Raw genomic sequence first — 12,299 nt, 5'->3', positions numbered from 1 at the left:
GAAAGAAACAGCGGGATGAGTAAAAACATGAAGAAATGCATCACGACTTCCACCAATGAGGCGTGACAGAGATGAGGGACATAAAATTGATGAGCGATTTGGTGACCTCTCTGACAACCAGTCCCGTTCAAAAGTCACCTGTCATGGCAGTCCTCTGACAAAATTCAGTCTTCTGTTCAAGTTTTAGATCGAAACCCTAACCCTATTTCACACATACTCCATATTAAAGTATTAAAGTGTTAAACTGCCTTGTTTGTAATTCCGTAATTCCTCTATAGATCAGAGGAGCAAAGTGGTGGTATTTTTTTTTTCATTTCAATCTAACTCTGAGTTTATATTCCACTAATCATGGATTGTAGTTAGCGCAAACAAAGTTGGATCTTCCTTATTCAATGTGGGGGGATTTACAGCATGCTCATTCCCTTGGGACCCTGTGGAGAAGCACACGACACTCTTGAGTTCCCTCCAGAATGGACAGGGCGCAGGAATGTCACAGCATGGGGCGAATTCATTTTGTCAGTGCCTAATTGCATTTATTGGCCATGCCTGGCACCTCCTAATCCTGGATTATGATGATGCATTAACAGCTGTGACCGGCTGTTTACAAGGCATTTATTAGCCGGTGTCAACATAACGAGACAAATTCCACCTATCACATTAATCACTGCACCGCCAGAACTGTTGCACTGCCAAGTGCAGAGCCAGATGAAGCATCGGCCGAGGCTGCGCCGAAGCCGCCGCCCATTTACCCGCATTAGCCATTATTATATATGGCAATCGGATTAGCTCCTCAGTAACTGTCAGCCCAGCAGTGAGGCTGTGATGGGAAACTTGAAGTGAATAAAGAGCAATGAATTGGGGGAGGTTAAAGATAACAGGAGAAGGAATGTGGGATCAAATTCACGGTTGGCTGCGTCACACCAGAAAAACAATTTCCCCACATAATGCTTCTAATTGAAGTCAGGTCACTTAATTACAGTCTATCTACTGAGTATTGTTTACTGTGAACCCATCCCCTCTTTTTTTCTCTGTCAATCTGTCAGATTCCCCTCACTCTGCCTCTATCTCATTTTCATTTTCTCTCTTGTGCAACAAGAACACACAACAGCCAACAAAACAACACATTGTACGTAGAGAGTGAAAAATGTGCAAATCCAAGACCGGGAAGATGGTTTCATGAATCGTTTTTCTTAACTGATTAAAGGCTGATTCAGTATGAAGCATCTTCATGGTTATATTACAATCAAATGAATATAAACTGCTTTGGCACAAAATCAATAAGCCTATTACAATAATTCTAATTACACTCAATTGAGCTACAGTAAAAAGGGTTGCAAGATGTTTTAATATGGCACCAGTGTTGGGGTCCATCTTGAGTGATACTCACTTGATTTCGCCTGGGTTGGAGCAGGAGCATCATTGATTTCTTTCCCTTACAAGTCATCCCCCTGAATGCGATGTGCGGCAATTTAAAAAGAGTTTGCAAGACAGACTTGACAAAATCCTTTGAGAAATGACATTGGAGGACGTCCCGCGGGCCTCGTCCTGATGGCAGCAGACGGTACAGGCAATGCTCTTGGTACGGATACCTGCTTACCGCTTTGTACACTTCATCTGTGGGGCTGTCTGATTCCATTTGAAGAACAACCTCAGTTCTCAGGCTTGCCCGCATCACTCTTCCAGTATTTGGGTCACTTCAGATCAACTGCACATGACACAATAATATTGCCAGCGAGGAATGCTCGAGACCACCTGCTACCTCAAAGAACGGTTGTTACAAGCATGTGATTTGGGAAATGTTCTTGTTCGTAGTTCATTTTTACTGAACTTCAGAAAAATGGTTAAATGCTCGACATGCACTAACACAACTGATCCAGTGGTACTACTCGCTCCGTCTTGCATTTTTATTACGGCTAAACAGTGGATTCATTTCATCACTTTTTGCACACGTAGATTGCTTTTAAATCAAGTGGTGAGACTAGATTGTAGAACGTGTGCTTTCTGGCTCCAAAAATGAATGCGGTTTAGTGATAAGGACCGGATGAGAGGATGTGAGATACGGCACAATGCAGCGGCGCATCACCCAGCACAAGCTGTTTCACTGCGCAGTAGTCTGTGTTATATAATTCTGATAGGGTTCGCTGGTACCTTACAGTTCACTGCTAAAGTGTGAACACAGGGCCAGCTCTCTGGCTGTGGTTGACAGTCCTCTGACAAATGTGCAGAAACATATACACATACAGACTGCCCTCACGAGGGCACAGAATCAAATTAAATTGACTTAATAAACAGCCCCAGAGGGGACTTGTGTACGGCGCTTGGGAAATACACGTCATCCCGGTGATTAATGCTGAATCATCACTCTGAGATAGGAGAGGTGGGTGGAGTGCACCAATGTCCACCGGCCCCCGACACTCTCACAGTACCCATTTTCTCGAGGAACTGCTCCCCGCCATCTGTCGGTGTTGGAAAGCCCTTGTGGCTTGCTCCAGGTTTTTACAAACCTTTATACAGTACATGGCTGCCTTTCCCTGTCAGAGACTGCTGTGCAGGAACCTTGAGCCGTAACCAACCACTGGGCTAGGAAACAGCGTGGGCCAAGCCAAAGCCCCATTGACACAATGAAAAATCCCTCTTAGTAGTGTTATTGACCCCTAGAGATAATCAGCTGGTGGGCGCCAAAAAGGAAAAAGTGTAAGGTAAGAAAGCATTGCCCCTGGGCGAGGTCACTTACAGTAATTGGTTGTTGTTTACCTAAGTGCTATTTAATTGCCGGACTCCGAACTGAATCTTTCATGAAACTGTGCAATGACCAAACATTCCATAGCATTGGCAGTGTCGACTTATTGGTGATTTATGGCTTGATTGGCTTCACATCTCTGCTCATTCTGTTTTTGTGCAGGCCTGAAAGGACATCCTCAGCTGAGACCTGGGAGACTTCTCACGCATTGCCGCTGAGAGGAACAGGGGTCTCCTTCGCAAACAAATTGCTTCAATGAAGTAAAGGAAATTCACTGGGGAACAACAAACAACAACATGTATACAGCATAAGGGCAATATTCCACTTCTGGCTTCTGTGTGCAAATTATATCGATGAAAGTCCAAGAGTAATTTCCTTGAACACAAATACCCCTTTTCCCCCTTCGGGTTCATTCTTCTTGCTGGCCCCATAGCTCTAAAAGACCTAGCGCGGGGCTCATAAATCAAGTGCATGTCTCCCTAACAGAAACATAATGATTAAAACTATGTATGATTAAAAAGTCTTGTTCAGCTCATCTTGAGTGTACTCAATTACATAAACCCCATCGTGTCCAAGACATAAAAGACATGCACCAATAAACATGTGAGCCTTGTAAAAAACGGGCAACAGGAAAAGACGGCAAATGAAAGCAAGTAGGAGACTCCGGTTGAAACACTGAAATAGCAACTTGTGTGGCCTCGGGTTCATGGACCAGCTGTGACGGTGACCTCCGAGAGTCTTTAACTTTCACCAACTGCAGATTGGAGCGACAAGGGCGCCTTCAGAGCAGCCTAGGCTCTGCTATACCTAAGTCATAGCTTGTATTATGTATTATCACAGTGCAACCTGAAGCATTTCCTTTGTTCAATCACATCTTAACATATTGCGACTTACTTTCTAAATTTTAAATACCCGGGTAATAAGAGCGGTACAATTAGTCAGATACACAGTTATTTAGCAAAACAAAACATGTATAGAATATGAAATTAATGACAATATCATTTTAAATATGCAATATCATATTAAATGTCCACAGCATTTGAATACAGTAAAATGAAAAATATACACCTGGTAAGTTAACAGTAATCCTCTTAATTTGTGAAAGTGACAATAAAAGAAGAGTATATTGTACAGAAAACTCTCAAAATAATTTTTAATCAAAATGTAATTATAATGTATCCTATATTGGACATGCAAAAGACTAATTTATGTTCATTTGTATCTTGAATTCAGAGAACTACCTGTAAGCATACAATCTATAGCCACTCTATAAAAGTTAATCTTCACATCACCTTACACTGCCCTGATTGAGATGAACAAGTAAAATGGGTAAGAATCGGTGGGGAGAAAACATAGAACAAAACTAATCGGAAGGTTTTATTTTGTGCAATCTTAAACGTTAGCATTAATTGCCATCTAGTGGCTAATACTGGCATTGCAGTAAAACAACACTGGAAAGAAACTCATTTTATTTGGATTAAGAGTGAAACATAATTCATCTTTCCAAACTGATTAATTGAGCTAGATTACTGTCTGTTACTGCTTGTAAATCTACAAAGGCAATGCAGACTTTCAGTTTTCTAAATCCCAATATTGAAATTCATACTACCTGTCTATTAGCCCTATTTCCCGCTTCATAAATAACAAGTATTTGATAAAGAAATCAATATGATAAACTCAAGCATAACACGTTAGCTGGAGGGACGTAAAGTTTGTTTAATTTCATATTTTTCATATTTTTATTCATGTTTTGCTGCTTCATAGCCAAATTGCAATCTGCATTACTAAGAACATGCATATTTTCTGATAAGTTGGTGAGACATTTCTTGGATATAGCTTTTATTAATAACCCTATACATCAAACTGGCAGAGTCCTATTAGGCTAATACCACGCCACCACATATAAAGGAGACTATTTTACGATTCTAATAAATCACTGTTGCATTTGCGTCTCCAATAGGGGTCGGAACAATTGGGGGCAAATTATTGTTTATAATTCTGTTATAAACTAGTAGCATTTTGTATTCATGTAATTGACTTACATTACGGAAAGCAAACACTGATCACAGATAGCTTCTCATTATTTCCAAATAAAGTCCAAAGTATAGGGCAGTTTAGCGTTGTGCAGAGATGCACCTGAAGGCATCAGTGGAGGCTTCAGGGGGAGGAGGAGGCGGCTCCGAGTGTGGCTAACTGTTAGCTGCTTGCAGGAGCAGTGCGAGCACACTCGACCAACGAGCCAGCCAGTGTCAGCCAACAGCCACGACCATGTCGGGGAAGAGTTTTCGAGTTAGCGACGGGGACTGGATTTGTCCTGATAAGAAGTGAGCCCTCCTCTGTTTCAGACAAAGGTTTTAAGCCATTCACGCGCTCGCTCGTTAAACGCAGCACTATAGTTTTGTTTAAACTGCTGTCGGCTAACATGCAAACGGTGGGTAGCTAAACAGTAGGCCTTTTAGCGTTTCACGCTAACGGGGACTAGCGGCGTAAACTAGCTCAACGCTAACGTCGTTTTTATACTCCATTGGCTGCATTAAATGTTAAATAAACACGGGGAATAAATCGAGCATTGCGGGCTGAGGGGTTATGTTTTGAATTTGCGTGGCATAGTCTCCACGGTAGTTGTCGGTGTGCGCAGACCTCCGCGGTGGCCAGCTAGCTATCGTTAGCTTTCTGTCGGGTGAGAGGCCCCACTCGGCGTTGTGGGCGGTGTTTACAATGTCGGAGAAGCCAAGTTGTCATGAGTTTACAGTGCAACCTAAAAGCCTTCTCGTGTTGCGCTGGAACTGCCTTACAAATGTCTTCTGTGAATGACAAGCCAGCTGCGGCCGTCAGTGCACAGACCGTCTGACGTCTGAGTGACTACAAGCTAACGATGGGGCACATGCACCATGAATAGACCTGCTCCACGCTACTCGTCTGTTATGCAGCACGCTGGGTTCATGGCTGAGGGATGAAGTAACAAACTCACGCCCTATCTTTATCCCCAATGTATTTATTCTGCATGCTTTTTGCAGGTGTGGAAACGTGAACTTTGCTAGAAGAACAAGTTGTAACAGATGTGGCAGGGGTGAGTTGTTATGTGAATTTAATATATCTTGGAATATGCTTGATACGTGTTGTCCAAAAGCAGCTGTATTAAATTCCGTTGTTTTGCTTCCACAGAGAAAACCACAGAGGCGAAGATGATGAAAGCTGGAGGCACAGAGATTGGGAAAACTCTGGCTGAGAAGAGTAGAGGCCTCTTCAGTGCAAACGATTGGCAATGCAAAACGTATGTTTTAAAAAAAATAATCATAATCAAGCACTATCACAATGTTTGGTTAGCCCAGAGTGTGGTGTAAATAGAGAAATAAAGATTTTCCCAAATGGGTTAAATTCCTGAATCGAAATTATACATTTTAGAAAGTTGAGACAAACAATATTCTGTTCTCATGTGTTTTTTTTATTTTCCTTTCCCTCCGTCGTTATACAGATGTGGCAATGTCAATTGGGCTAGGAGGTCAGAGTGCAACATGTGTAACACCCCAAAATATGCCAAGCTAGAAGAGAGAACAGGTATCCCAACAATTAAAAAAAAATGCCAGTTTTTTGTTTGCCTTATGAAAGACTGTTCTAGATTCCCATTACTTTTCTTGTATTTGCCTTTCAGGTTATGGTGGAGGTTTCAATGAAAGGGAGAACGTAGAATACATTGAACGAGAGGAATCCGATGGTGAATATGATGAAGTGAGTTTTACGTGAAAAAGTTGTCCATTGATCATTTAAAACAACGCAGCTGACATACTGTAAGATAAGCAAACAAATGTTTAGCAGGTCAAACCTGTCCAAAAAATTTCCTTTGTCAAAAGTTCTTTGCATTGACACGGTTGTGTTCTCTTTTTAATATTCAAGTTTGGTAGGAAAAAGAAAAAGTTTCGTGGAAAAGGCTCACCACCCTCCAAAGAAAGTGAAAAGAAAGAAGTAGCAAAGGTTCCAGAGGATGAGGAAGATGAAGAGGATGAAGAAGATGGTGACCTTTCCAAATACAAATTGGATGTAAGTGCTTTGGCGGGAGTTGGGAATTCATGAATAGAAGTACTATAATATTTGCCAACAACAATGGAATACTACACACTTCTCCTCCTCAGGATGACGACGACGACGATGATGATGAAGACGAGGAGGAAGGAGATGTGTCAAAATACGACCTGGATGCCAGTGATGATGAGGACAAACCAGCTAAGAAAAAGGGCAGCCACTCGGGTTCGTCCCGCTCATCTTCGCGCTCCTCCAGCTCCAGTTCACGGTCGAGGTCCAGGTAAAGGGTACAGGTCACGGGTAACTCCAGGCAAAATGTCAGTATCAGCCAATCTTCCTTCTGGTTTACTGATCCAAACATCAATTACATGTTGTATTCTGCTAATTTGTTTTGTTTTCTCAACCCCTCCCTGTCTGTGGTGTTAGATACTTGCTGTTCAAATTGAATTATTTTTCTGGATAATGCCTAAGATGGAAGGAATGTATTAATTATTCATTTTGTAGTTTTGAAACGCACTTTTGTTTACTGTCTGCACTTGTTGCCTCTCCAGGTTTTAGTTCTCTTCCTATTTTCTGGGTTTATTTTTCCAAAACCATAGAGTTAGAATATATAAGCAGAAAGTTTTACTCACAATGTAACATCAACCTGTTTATTGCTGTGTGAACCAGCAAACGTTTTTTCTTGTTCAGGAAATACTGGAAAGGGTCTGCTTTTTGTCTTTCAGGTCCCGCTCTGGAAGCTCATCCAGTTCCAGGTCTGGATCTCGCTCGAGGTCCCACTCCAGGTGAATGAGGTGACATGCACTCTCTGAGCGAGAGAGTGCATGTATGGGGCTGACTGAAAGCTCCACAACAGCTTAAGTTTGAACAAAGACTGTATCTGGCTTACTCCACTGCAGTCCTTAGTTATTCTTCAGATGGTCATTTGGAGCTAACGTCATTAGGAAAATCCTTCTATTTTCTTTTTCTCCAATCATTTTGATGTACGGTTCTTTGGGGTTGCAATTAGGCCAAAATGCTTAAAGTACGGCAATTTGTGTACTACCTGAACTGATTTTTAAATTACAAAAAATCTGAATAGACATCTAGGGTCTTGATCAAGCATCAACAGCACCGCTGGCTTTCATTATATCCAGAGGAAGCTTAAAAACTGCATTCTTGCTTTGGTTAAAATGTTCTCTGTAGCACTAGTTTCTGAATAAGTGCTCTTAATGGGAGAAGCTTGATAAGTACCCACACTGTTGAGACGCTGTATCCACTTTACTGATCGCAGTGCTTGGTTTTCCTCCAAAAGATCCAGTTCCAAGTCTGGAAAGGGCTCCTCTCCCCCGAAGAGGTCCCGCTCACCTTCCTCCTCCCCTGAGAGGGGACAGAAGCGCAGTCGCTCCAGGTCCTCATCTGGAGAGAAAAAGCGGAGGCGTTCTAGATCACATTCGTCCGAAAGGTTTGGGTTTCTGTGGAATACCACAATGGCACTGTCTTAATGTTAGCCAACTGTCGCCTCGCTTAAGGGAATTCAGATTTACAGAAACATTTAGCCTTCCATTGTTTTTTTTTTTTTTTTTTTTACTGTGTACTTGTTTCAACTATGCATGAATGAGTGTTTACTGCTGAACTCGCTGACCTAGATCTTCTTCCCGTGGTGTTTGTGTGATTCCAGGTGCCGTGCCCCGTCCTCTGGATCATCCGATTCTGGCTCCAGTTCAAAAAAGAAATAACTTGATTAGAGCCTTTTTAAAACAACTAAAGGAACCCTAGTAGAAAAGTGCATGTTGTGTTTCAAGGATACAACTACATCATTTCAGTATGCTGTTCATTTTCCTAATAAAAAAAAAAAAGTAATTTCTTTCAAAAAAGGCACCAGGGCTTCTCCCTGCCGTTACCCCATCATTACAAGCTCCTGTGGCCGTACGCAGCTGTCCAATAAACAAGTGTGTGGTCCCATAGAAGAACAGATATACTGTGAAGCCAGCCTCGTATGCCATTTTAAAACCAATATCTTCGTTGCAGTACATTTTATTCCATTCAGGGGAAAATTCAAGTAAATATATTTTGATGGGGGTCTTTTTTTCTTAATCCTTTTTCTTAGAGAGCATTCTTTAATAAAGTAAAAGGTGAAGTACGTAAGCATCCATTTACAATACCGAAGTGGAATATTGCCCTTATATACAGAAATGAATTCTGGCCTCGTATTTTCTTCATGAATATAAATATTTTCCTTTTTTTTTTTTTTTTTTCAAAGGTAAGTATTTTACTTTATGATATTGCTTGTTTTGACTAAATGGGAGTAAATTCAACATTCTTTTAGGTGATTACTGTTTTACCATTCAATTATTCCTCTTAATTTGTAACTTGGGGTAACTATTACATAGAGAAAAAAGCTATTCGTCCTCCAGATTACTACCAACCCCACCCACCCACCCACCCCATAATAACCAACACCGTGCAGTATATCCTGATTCCGAGTAGTGTGGCAATACTTTATTGGTGAAACAACACAAATGTACACTTGTAAATAAACTCCTGTTGAAATGGTTTCTTGCAACGACTTTGTAAGTTTTATTTTTCCACGGTTCCAAGGCTGCGATGTTAATGTGATTTATTCCACTATTACTATATTCAGCCATTATCTCAAGTGTGGGGATTTAACGCAGTTGTATGAAGTTATACAGCTGTCCACTGTTAGCTCACAATTAACATTCAATTACTCTCCCATAACAATGCGATGTGATCAATAAACATTCACATTGTATTGAAATTAGTTGGTGGTAGCAATAAAGGGTTTATTTAGTAAAGTAATGTGAATTTTTAACTATCACCTGTCACCAGAGATCCCTATTTCCACCTTGTCTAACGATATTGTATGTGATTAGCCCTAAATAGTTGTAGTAGATCAATTCTGAATGAGCTCCACACCAGCGTTGCCGGTCCTATTCTGGTCAGCAGATGGCGCTTGTTACTACTGTTACACCGAGAAGTCACATAAAGGAATAGTTTTAGCCCCAACACCTGTTAGATTTACGTCTAATACAACATGCTACAGGTGAAGAGCAGGTTGTTTCATTCCTAAATCTCGGATAAATCCACCAGGTTTGTAATCACTTCACTAAAAATATAATAATCTCTTGAAAATTGGACTCTTCCGAATCAGGTGACCTATGATGACTAAAGTCTCTTCTAAACACAACATAACCTAACTTCACAAAAGTTGGACAAGGAAAAAATTCCAATGTGTGTCCAAAACGCTTCCTCCGGGGCCGAAGAAGAAGCCCGATTCACAGCCCCGCCTCCATCGCGTAAAGGACCCGACGCGCAGTTTACGCACGGCATTCAGTTGAAGCAGAGGATGCCGGACCCGCACACATGGGCTATCAGCTGCACAGAAGCTCATCCTTTTCAAAATGACGTCTACGGAAGGCTGTGATTATCTGGATAATTTGCAAATCACACTTGGAGAGATGTTGGACTATAACCTCTCCAAGCCATTGCGCGAAGGAAATATCACCAAGAATTCCAGCTGTGGATCTGTATCAGTTGGTTTTCCCATAACCATGATGATCACTGGCATGGTGGGCAACTCATTAGCTCTTATGCTGGTGTATATATCTTACAAAAAGAAGGAAAACAAAAGGAAAAAGTCTTTCTTGCTCTGCATTGGATCTTTGGCGTTAACCGACCTGTTTGGACAGCTTTTGACGAGTCCAATAGTGATATCAGTCTACCGGGCGGATCTGAACTGGGAGCGCATCGACTCATCGGGGAAATTGTGCGCTTTTTTCGGTGTGTGCATGACCACTTTCGGCCTGTGCTCTCTGTTCTTGGCCAGCACCATGGCAATTGAAAGGGCTCTGGCGATAACAAACCCCCACTGGTACTCCAATCACATGAAGACAAGTGTGACAAAGCAGACTTTGGCAGTCACCTGGTGTCTGGTGTTGCTCTTTGCGCTGCTGCCCACCGCAGGGGTCGGTGAATACACCCGCCAGTGGCCGGGCACCTGGTGCTTCATCAGCACGGGCGACAGGAAAGTCCCGGGCAATATGTATTTCGCCGTCATTTTCGCCGGGCTCGGGATTTTCTCCCTCCTTGTCACGCTGTTCTGCAATGTAGTGACCATCCGGGGCCTGATCGTCCGGTGCAAAACAAAGTCCGGCGCGTCTCAGTCGTCAAAGCAGTGGGAGCGGCTGACCACGGAGACCGTCATTCAGCTGCTGGGCATCATGTGCGTCCTGCTTGTGTGCTGGTCTCCCCTGCTGGTATGTTTCCACAGTCGACAGGGGGCCGAATGGGAACCGACGGTGCAAAGTACTTTCTTAGTCTTCAACTAATGCCGACGTCTTTTCTCCTTCGCACCAATGTGATTCATTGGTTTCATATTGTCAAGTGTGATTGGGTTTCGTTGCCCGCTGCCTGGTCATGAACAACTGCAGATGTCTGGGGAGACTTCATCTTTTGTTGGGATGAGTAGACACCCCCCCCCCCCCCCCCCCCCTCACCACCACCCCCAATCACTCATTTATTTAGTCTTCTTCTGTTCTGTTGTTGTCATGTATGATTCCCTTGCCATGTACGGTAGCTGCCCACCTAGCCGAGTCCTGTTGGGGTGGGGGTCTGCTCAGTGTGCTGTGAGTTCATGTGAGACACATATTTAATAGCCACAGGACCTTAATAGGAAGCACAGCACTGTGCCATCGTACCAGTAACGGGTGATTTTGTATCTCCTCAGGATTATCTGCCGACTTGGCACATTGACTATAATAACTATTATGTCCCAGACAGTGTTTCAATGAATTTAAGAAGAGTTTATCCTGTCGGTTCATACACCTTTGGCCTGTCTCTCTCCTCAGGTGCTCATGCTGAGGATGGTTTCCAACCAGGTATCCTCACACGACTGCAGTTTAACCGCATTGCCCTCCAATCGCACCTCAGGCCCGGATGTCCAGTTGGACTGCGACTTTTTTCTCACAGCGATCCGCTTGGCCTCCCTCAACCAGATCCTTGACCCGTGGGTTTATCTGCTCCTCAGGGAGATCCTCCTCCGCAAGTTCTGCATCGTGGCTAATGCAGTGTCCAACTGCTCCATCGAGGAAGAGAAAGGGACCCAGACCGTCCTGGGTGTCCTTAATGAGCAGAAGCAAGGCGACATCAACCCTCAGAAAACAGGTTAAGTCAAACCTGACAGGGGATCGCTATCTTCTTCCAGAACGACGGGAGAGAAGGTTAAAGTCTTAATGAGAAGCGGCCACCTCTGCTCGGAGTGGCTTTATTTTTTGCTGAAAACTAATTCCATTTAGAGTCACTTAACCAGCATAAGGATGCATGACCGTGTCAGCTCCTGCGTTTGGCTGCAGGGTGGGGAAGGAGGGGGGGGGGGGGGGGGGGGGGAATAGACCCATAGCTACCTTTCAGTTGTAACAGCAACACCTGCAAGACCCAAGAACTGAACATGGGTGAGTATGAATTCACTTACATGGAAGCAATGCATCTCCTGCTCTTTTTAGTTTCTTAATGAGTCCTTACTTTCAACAACTTGAAGCCA

The 12,299-nt window shown here is 43.0% G+C and overlaps 2 protein-coding genes across 2 annotated transcripts; both read left to right on the top strand.

Annotated features, from left to right (window-relative positions):
- The first annotated feature begins 4,895 nt into the window (after positions 1-4,895).
- zranb2 (zinc finger, RAN-binding domain containing 2) lies at positions 4,896-8,993 on the top strand. The gene is made up of 10 exons (XM_037470097.2): positions 4,896-5,064; positions 5,758-5,810; positions 5,906-6,014; positions 6,216-6,298; positions 6,393-6,469; positions 6,635-6,778; positions 6,871-7,040; positions 7,486-7,545; positions 8,055-8,204; positions 8,421-8,993. Exons 1-10 carry the CDS (start codon positions 5,009-5,011, stop codon positions 8,476-8,478), a joined length of 960 nt encoding a protein of 319 aa, XP_037325994.2. The 5' UTR covers positions 4,896-5,008; the 3' UTR covers positions 8,479-8,993.
- Positions 8,994-10,110: 1,117 nt separating this feature from the next.
- Positions 10,111-12,063, top strand: ptger3 (prostaglandin E receptor 3 (subtype EP3)). Its single transcript, XM_037469890.2, has 2 exons — positions 10,111-11,016; positions 11,608-12,063. Exons 1-2 carry the CDS (start codon positions 10,162-10,164, stop codon positions 11,926-11,928), a joined length of 1,176 nt encoding a protein of 391 aa, XP_037325787.2. The 5' UTR covers positions 10,111-10,161; the 3' UTR covers positions 11,929-12,063.
- Positions 12,064-12,299: the final 236 nt, after the last annotated feature.

The sequence above is a fragment of the Pungitius pungitius genome, chromosome 7, assembly GCF_949316345.1.
Source record: "Pungitius pungitius chromosome 7, fPunPun2.1, whole genome shotgun sequence".
Classification (NCBI taxonomy): domain Eukaryota; kingdom Metazoa; phylum Chordata; class Actinopteri; order Perciformes; family Gasterosteidae; genus Pungitius; species Pungitius pungitius.
The sequence above is the reverse complement of the archived record's forward strand: the minus strand, read 5'-3'. Positions and strand labels throughout refer to the sequence as shown.

Excerpts from the sequence above, each read along its gene's own strand:
- zranb2 (XM_037470097.2), top strand. The coding sequence starts at position 5,009 with ATGTCGGGGAAGAGTTTTCGAGTTAGCGACGGGGACTGGATTTGTCCT. Across the intron at positions 6,299-6,392 it reads CAAGCTAGAAGAGAGAACAG|GTTATGGTGGAGGTTTCAAT; the intron begins GTATCCCAACAA and ends TTTGCCTTTCAG. Across the intron at positions 6,470-6,634 it reads CCGATGGTGAATATGATGAA|TTTGGTAGGAAAAAGAAAAA; the intron begins GTGAGTTTTACG and ends TTAATATTCAAG.
- ptger3 (XM_037469890.2), top strand. The coding sequence starts at position 10,162 with ATGACGTCTACGGAAGGCTGTGATTATCTGGATAATTTGCAAATCACA. Across the intron at positions 11,017-11,607 it reads TGTGCTGGTCTCCCCTGCTG|GTGCTCATGCTGAGGATGGT; the intron begins GTATGTTTCCAC and ends CTCTCTCCTCAG.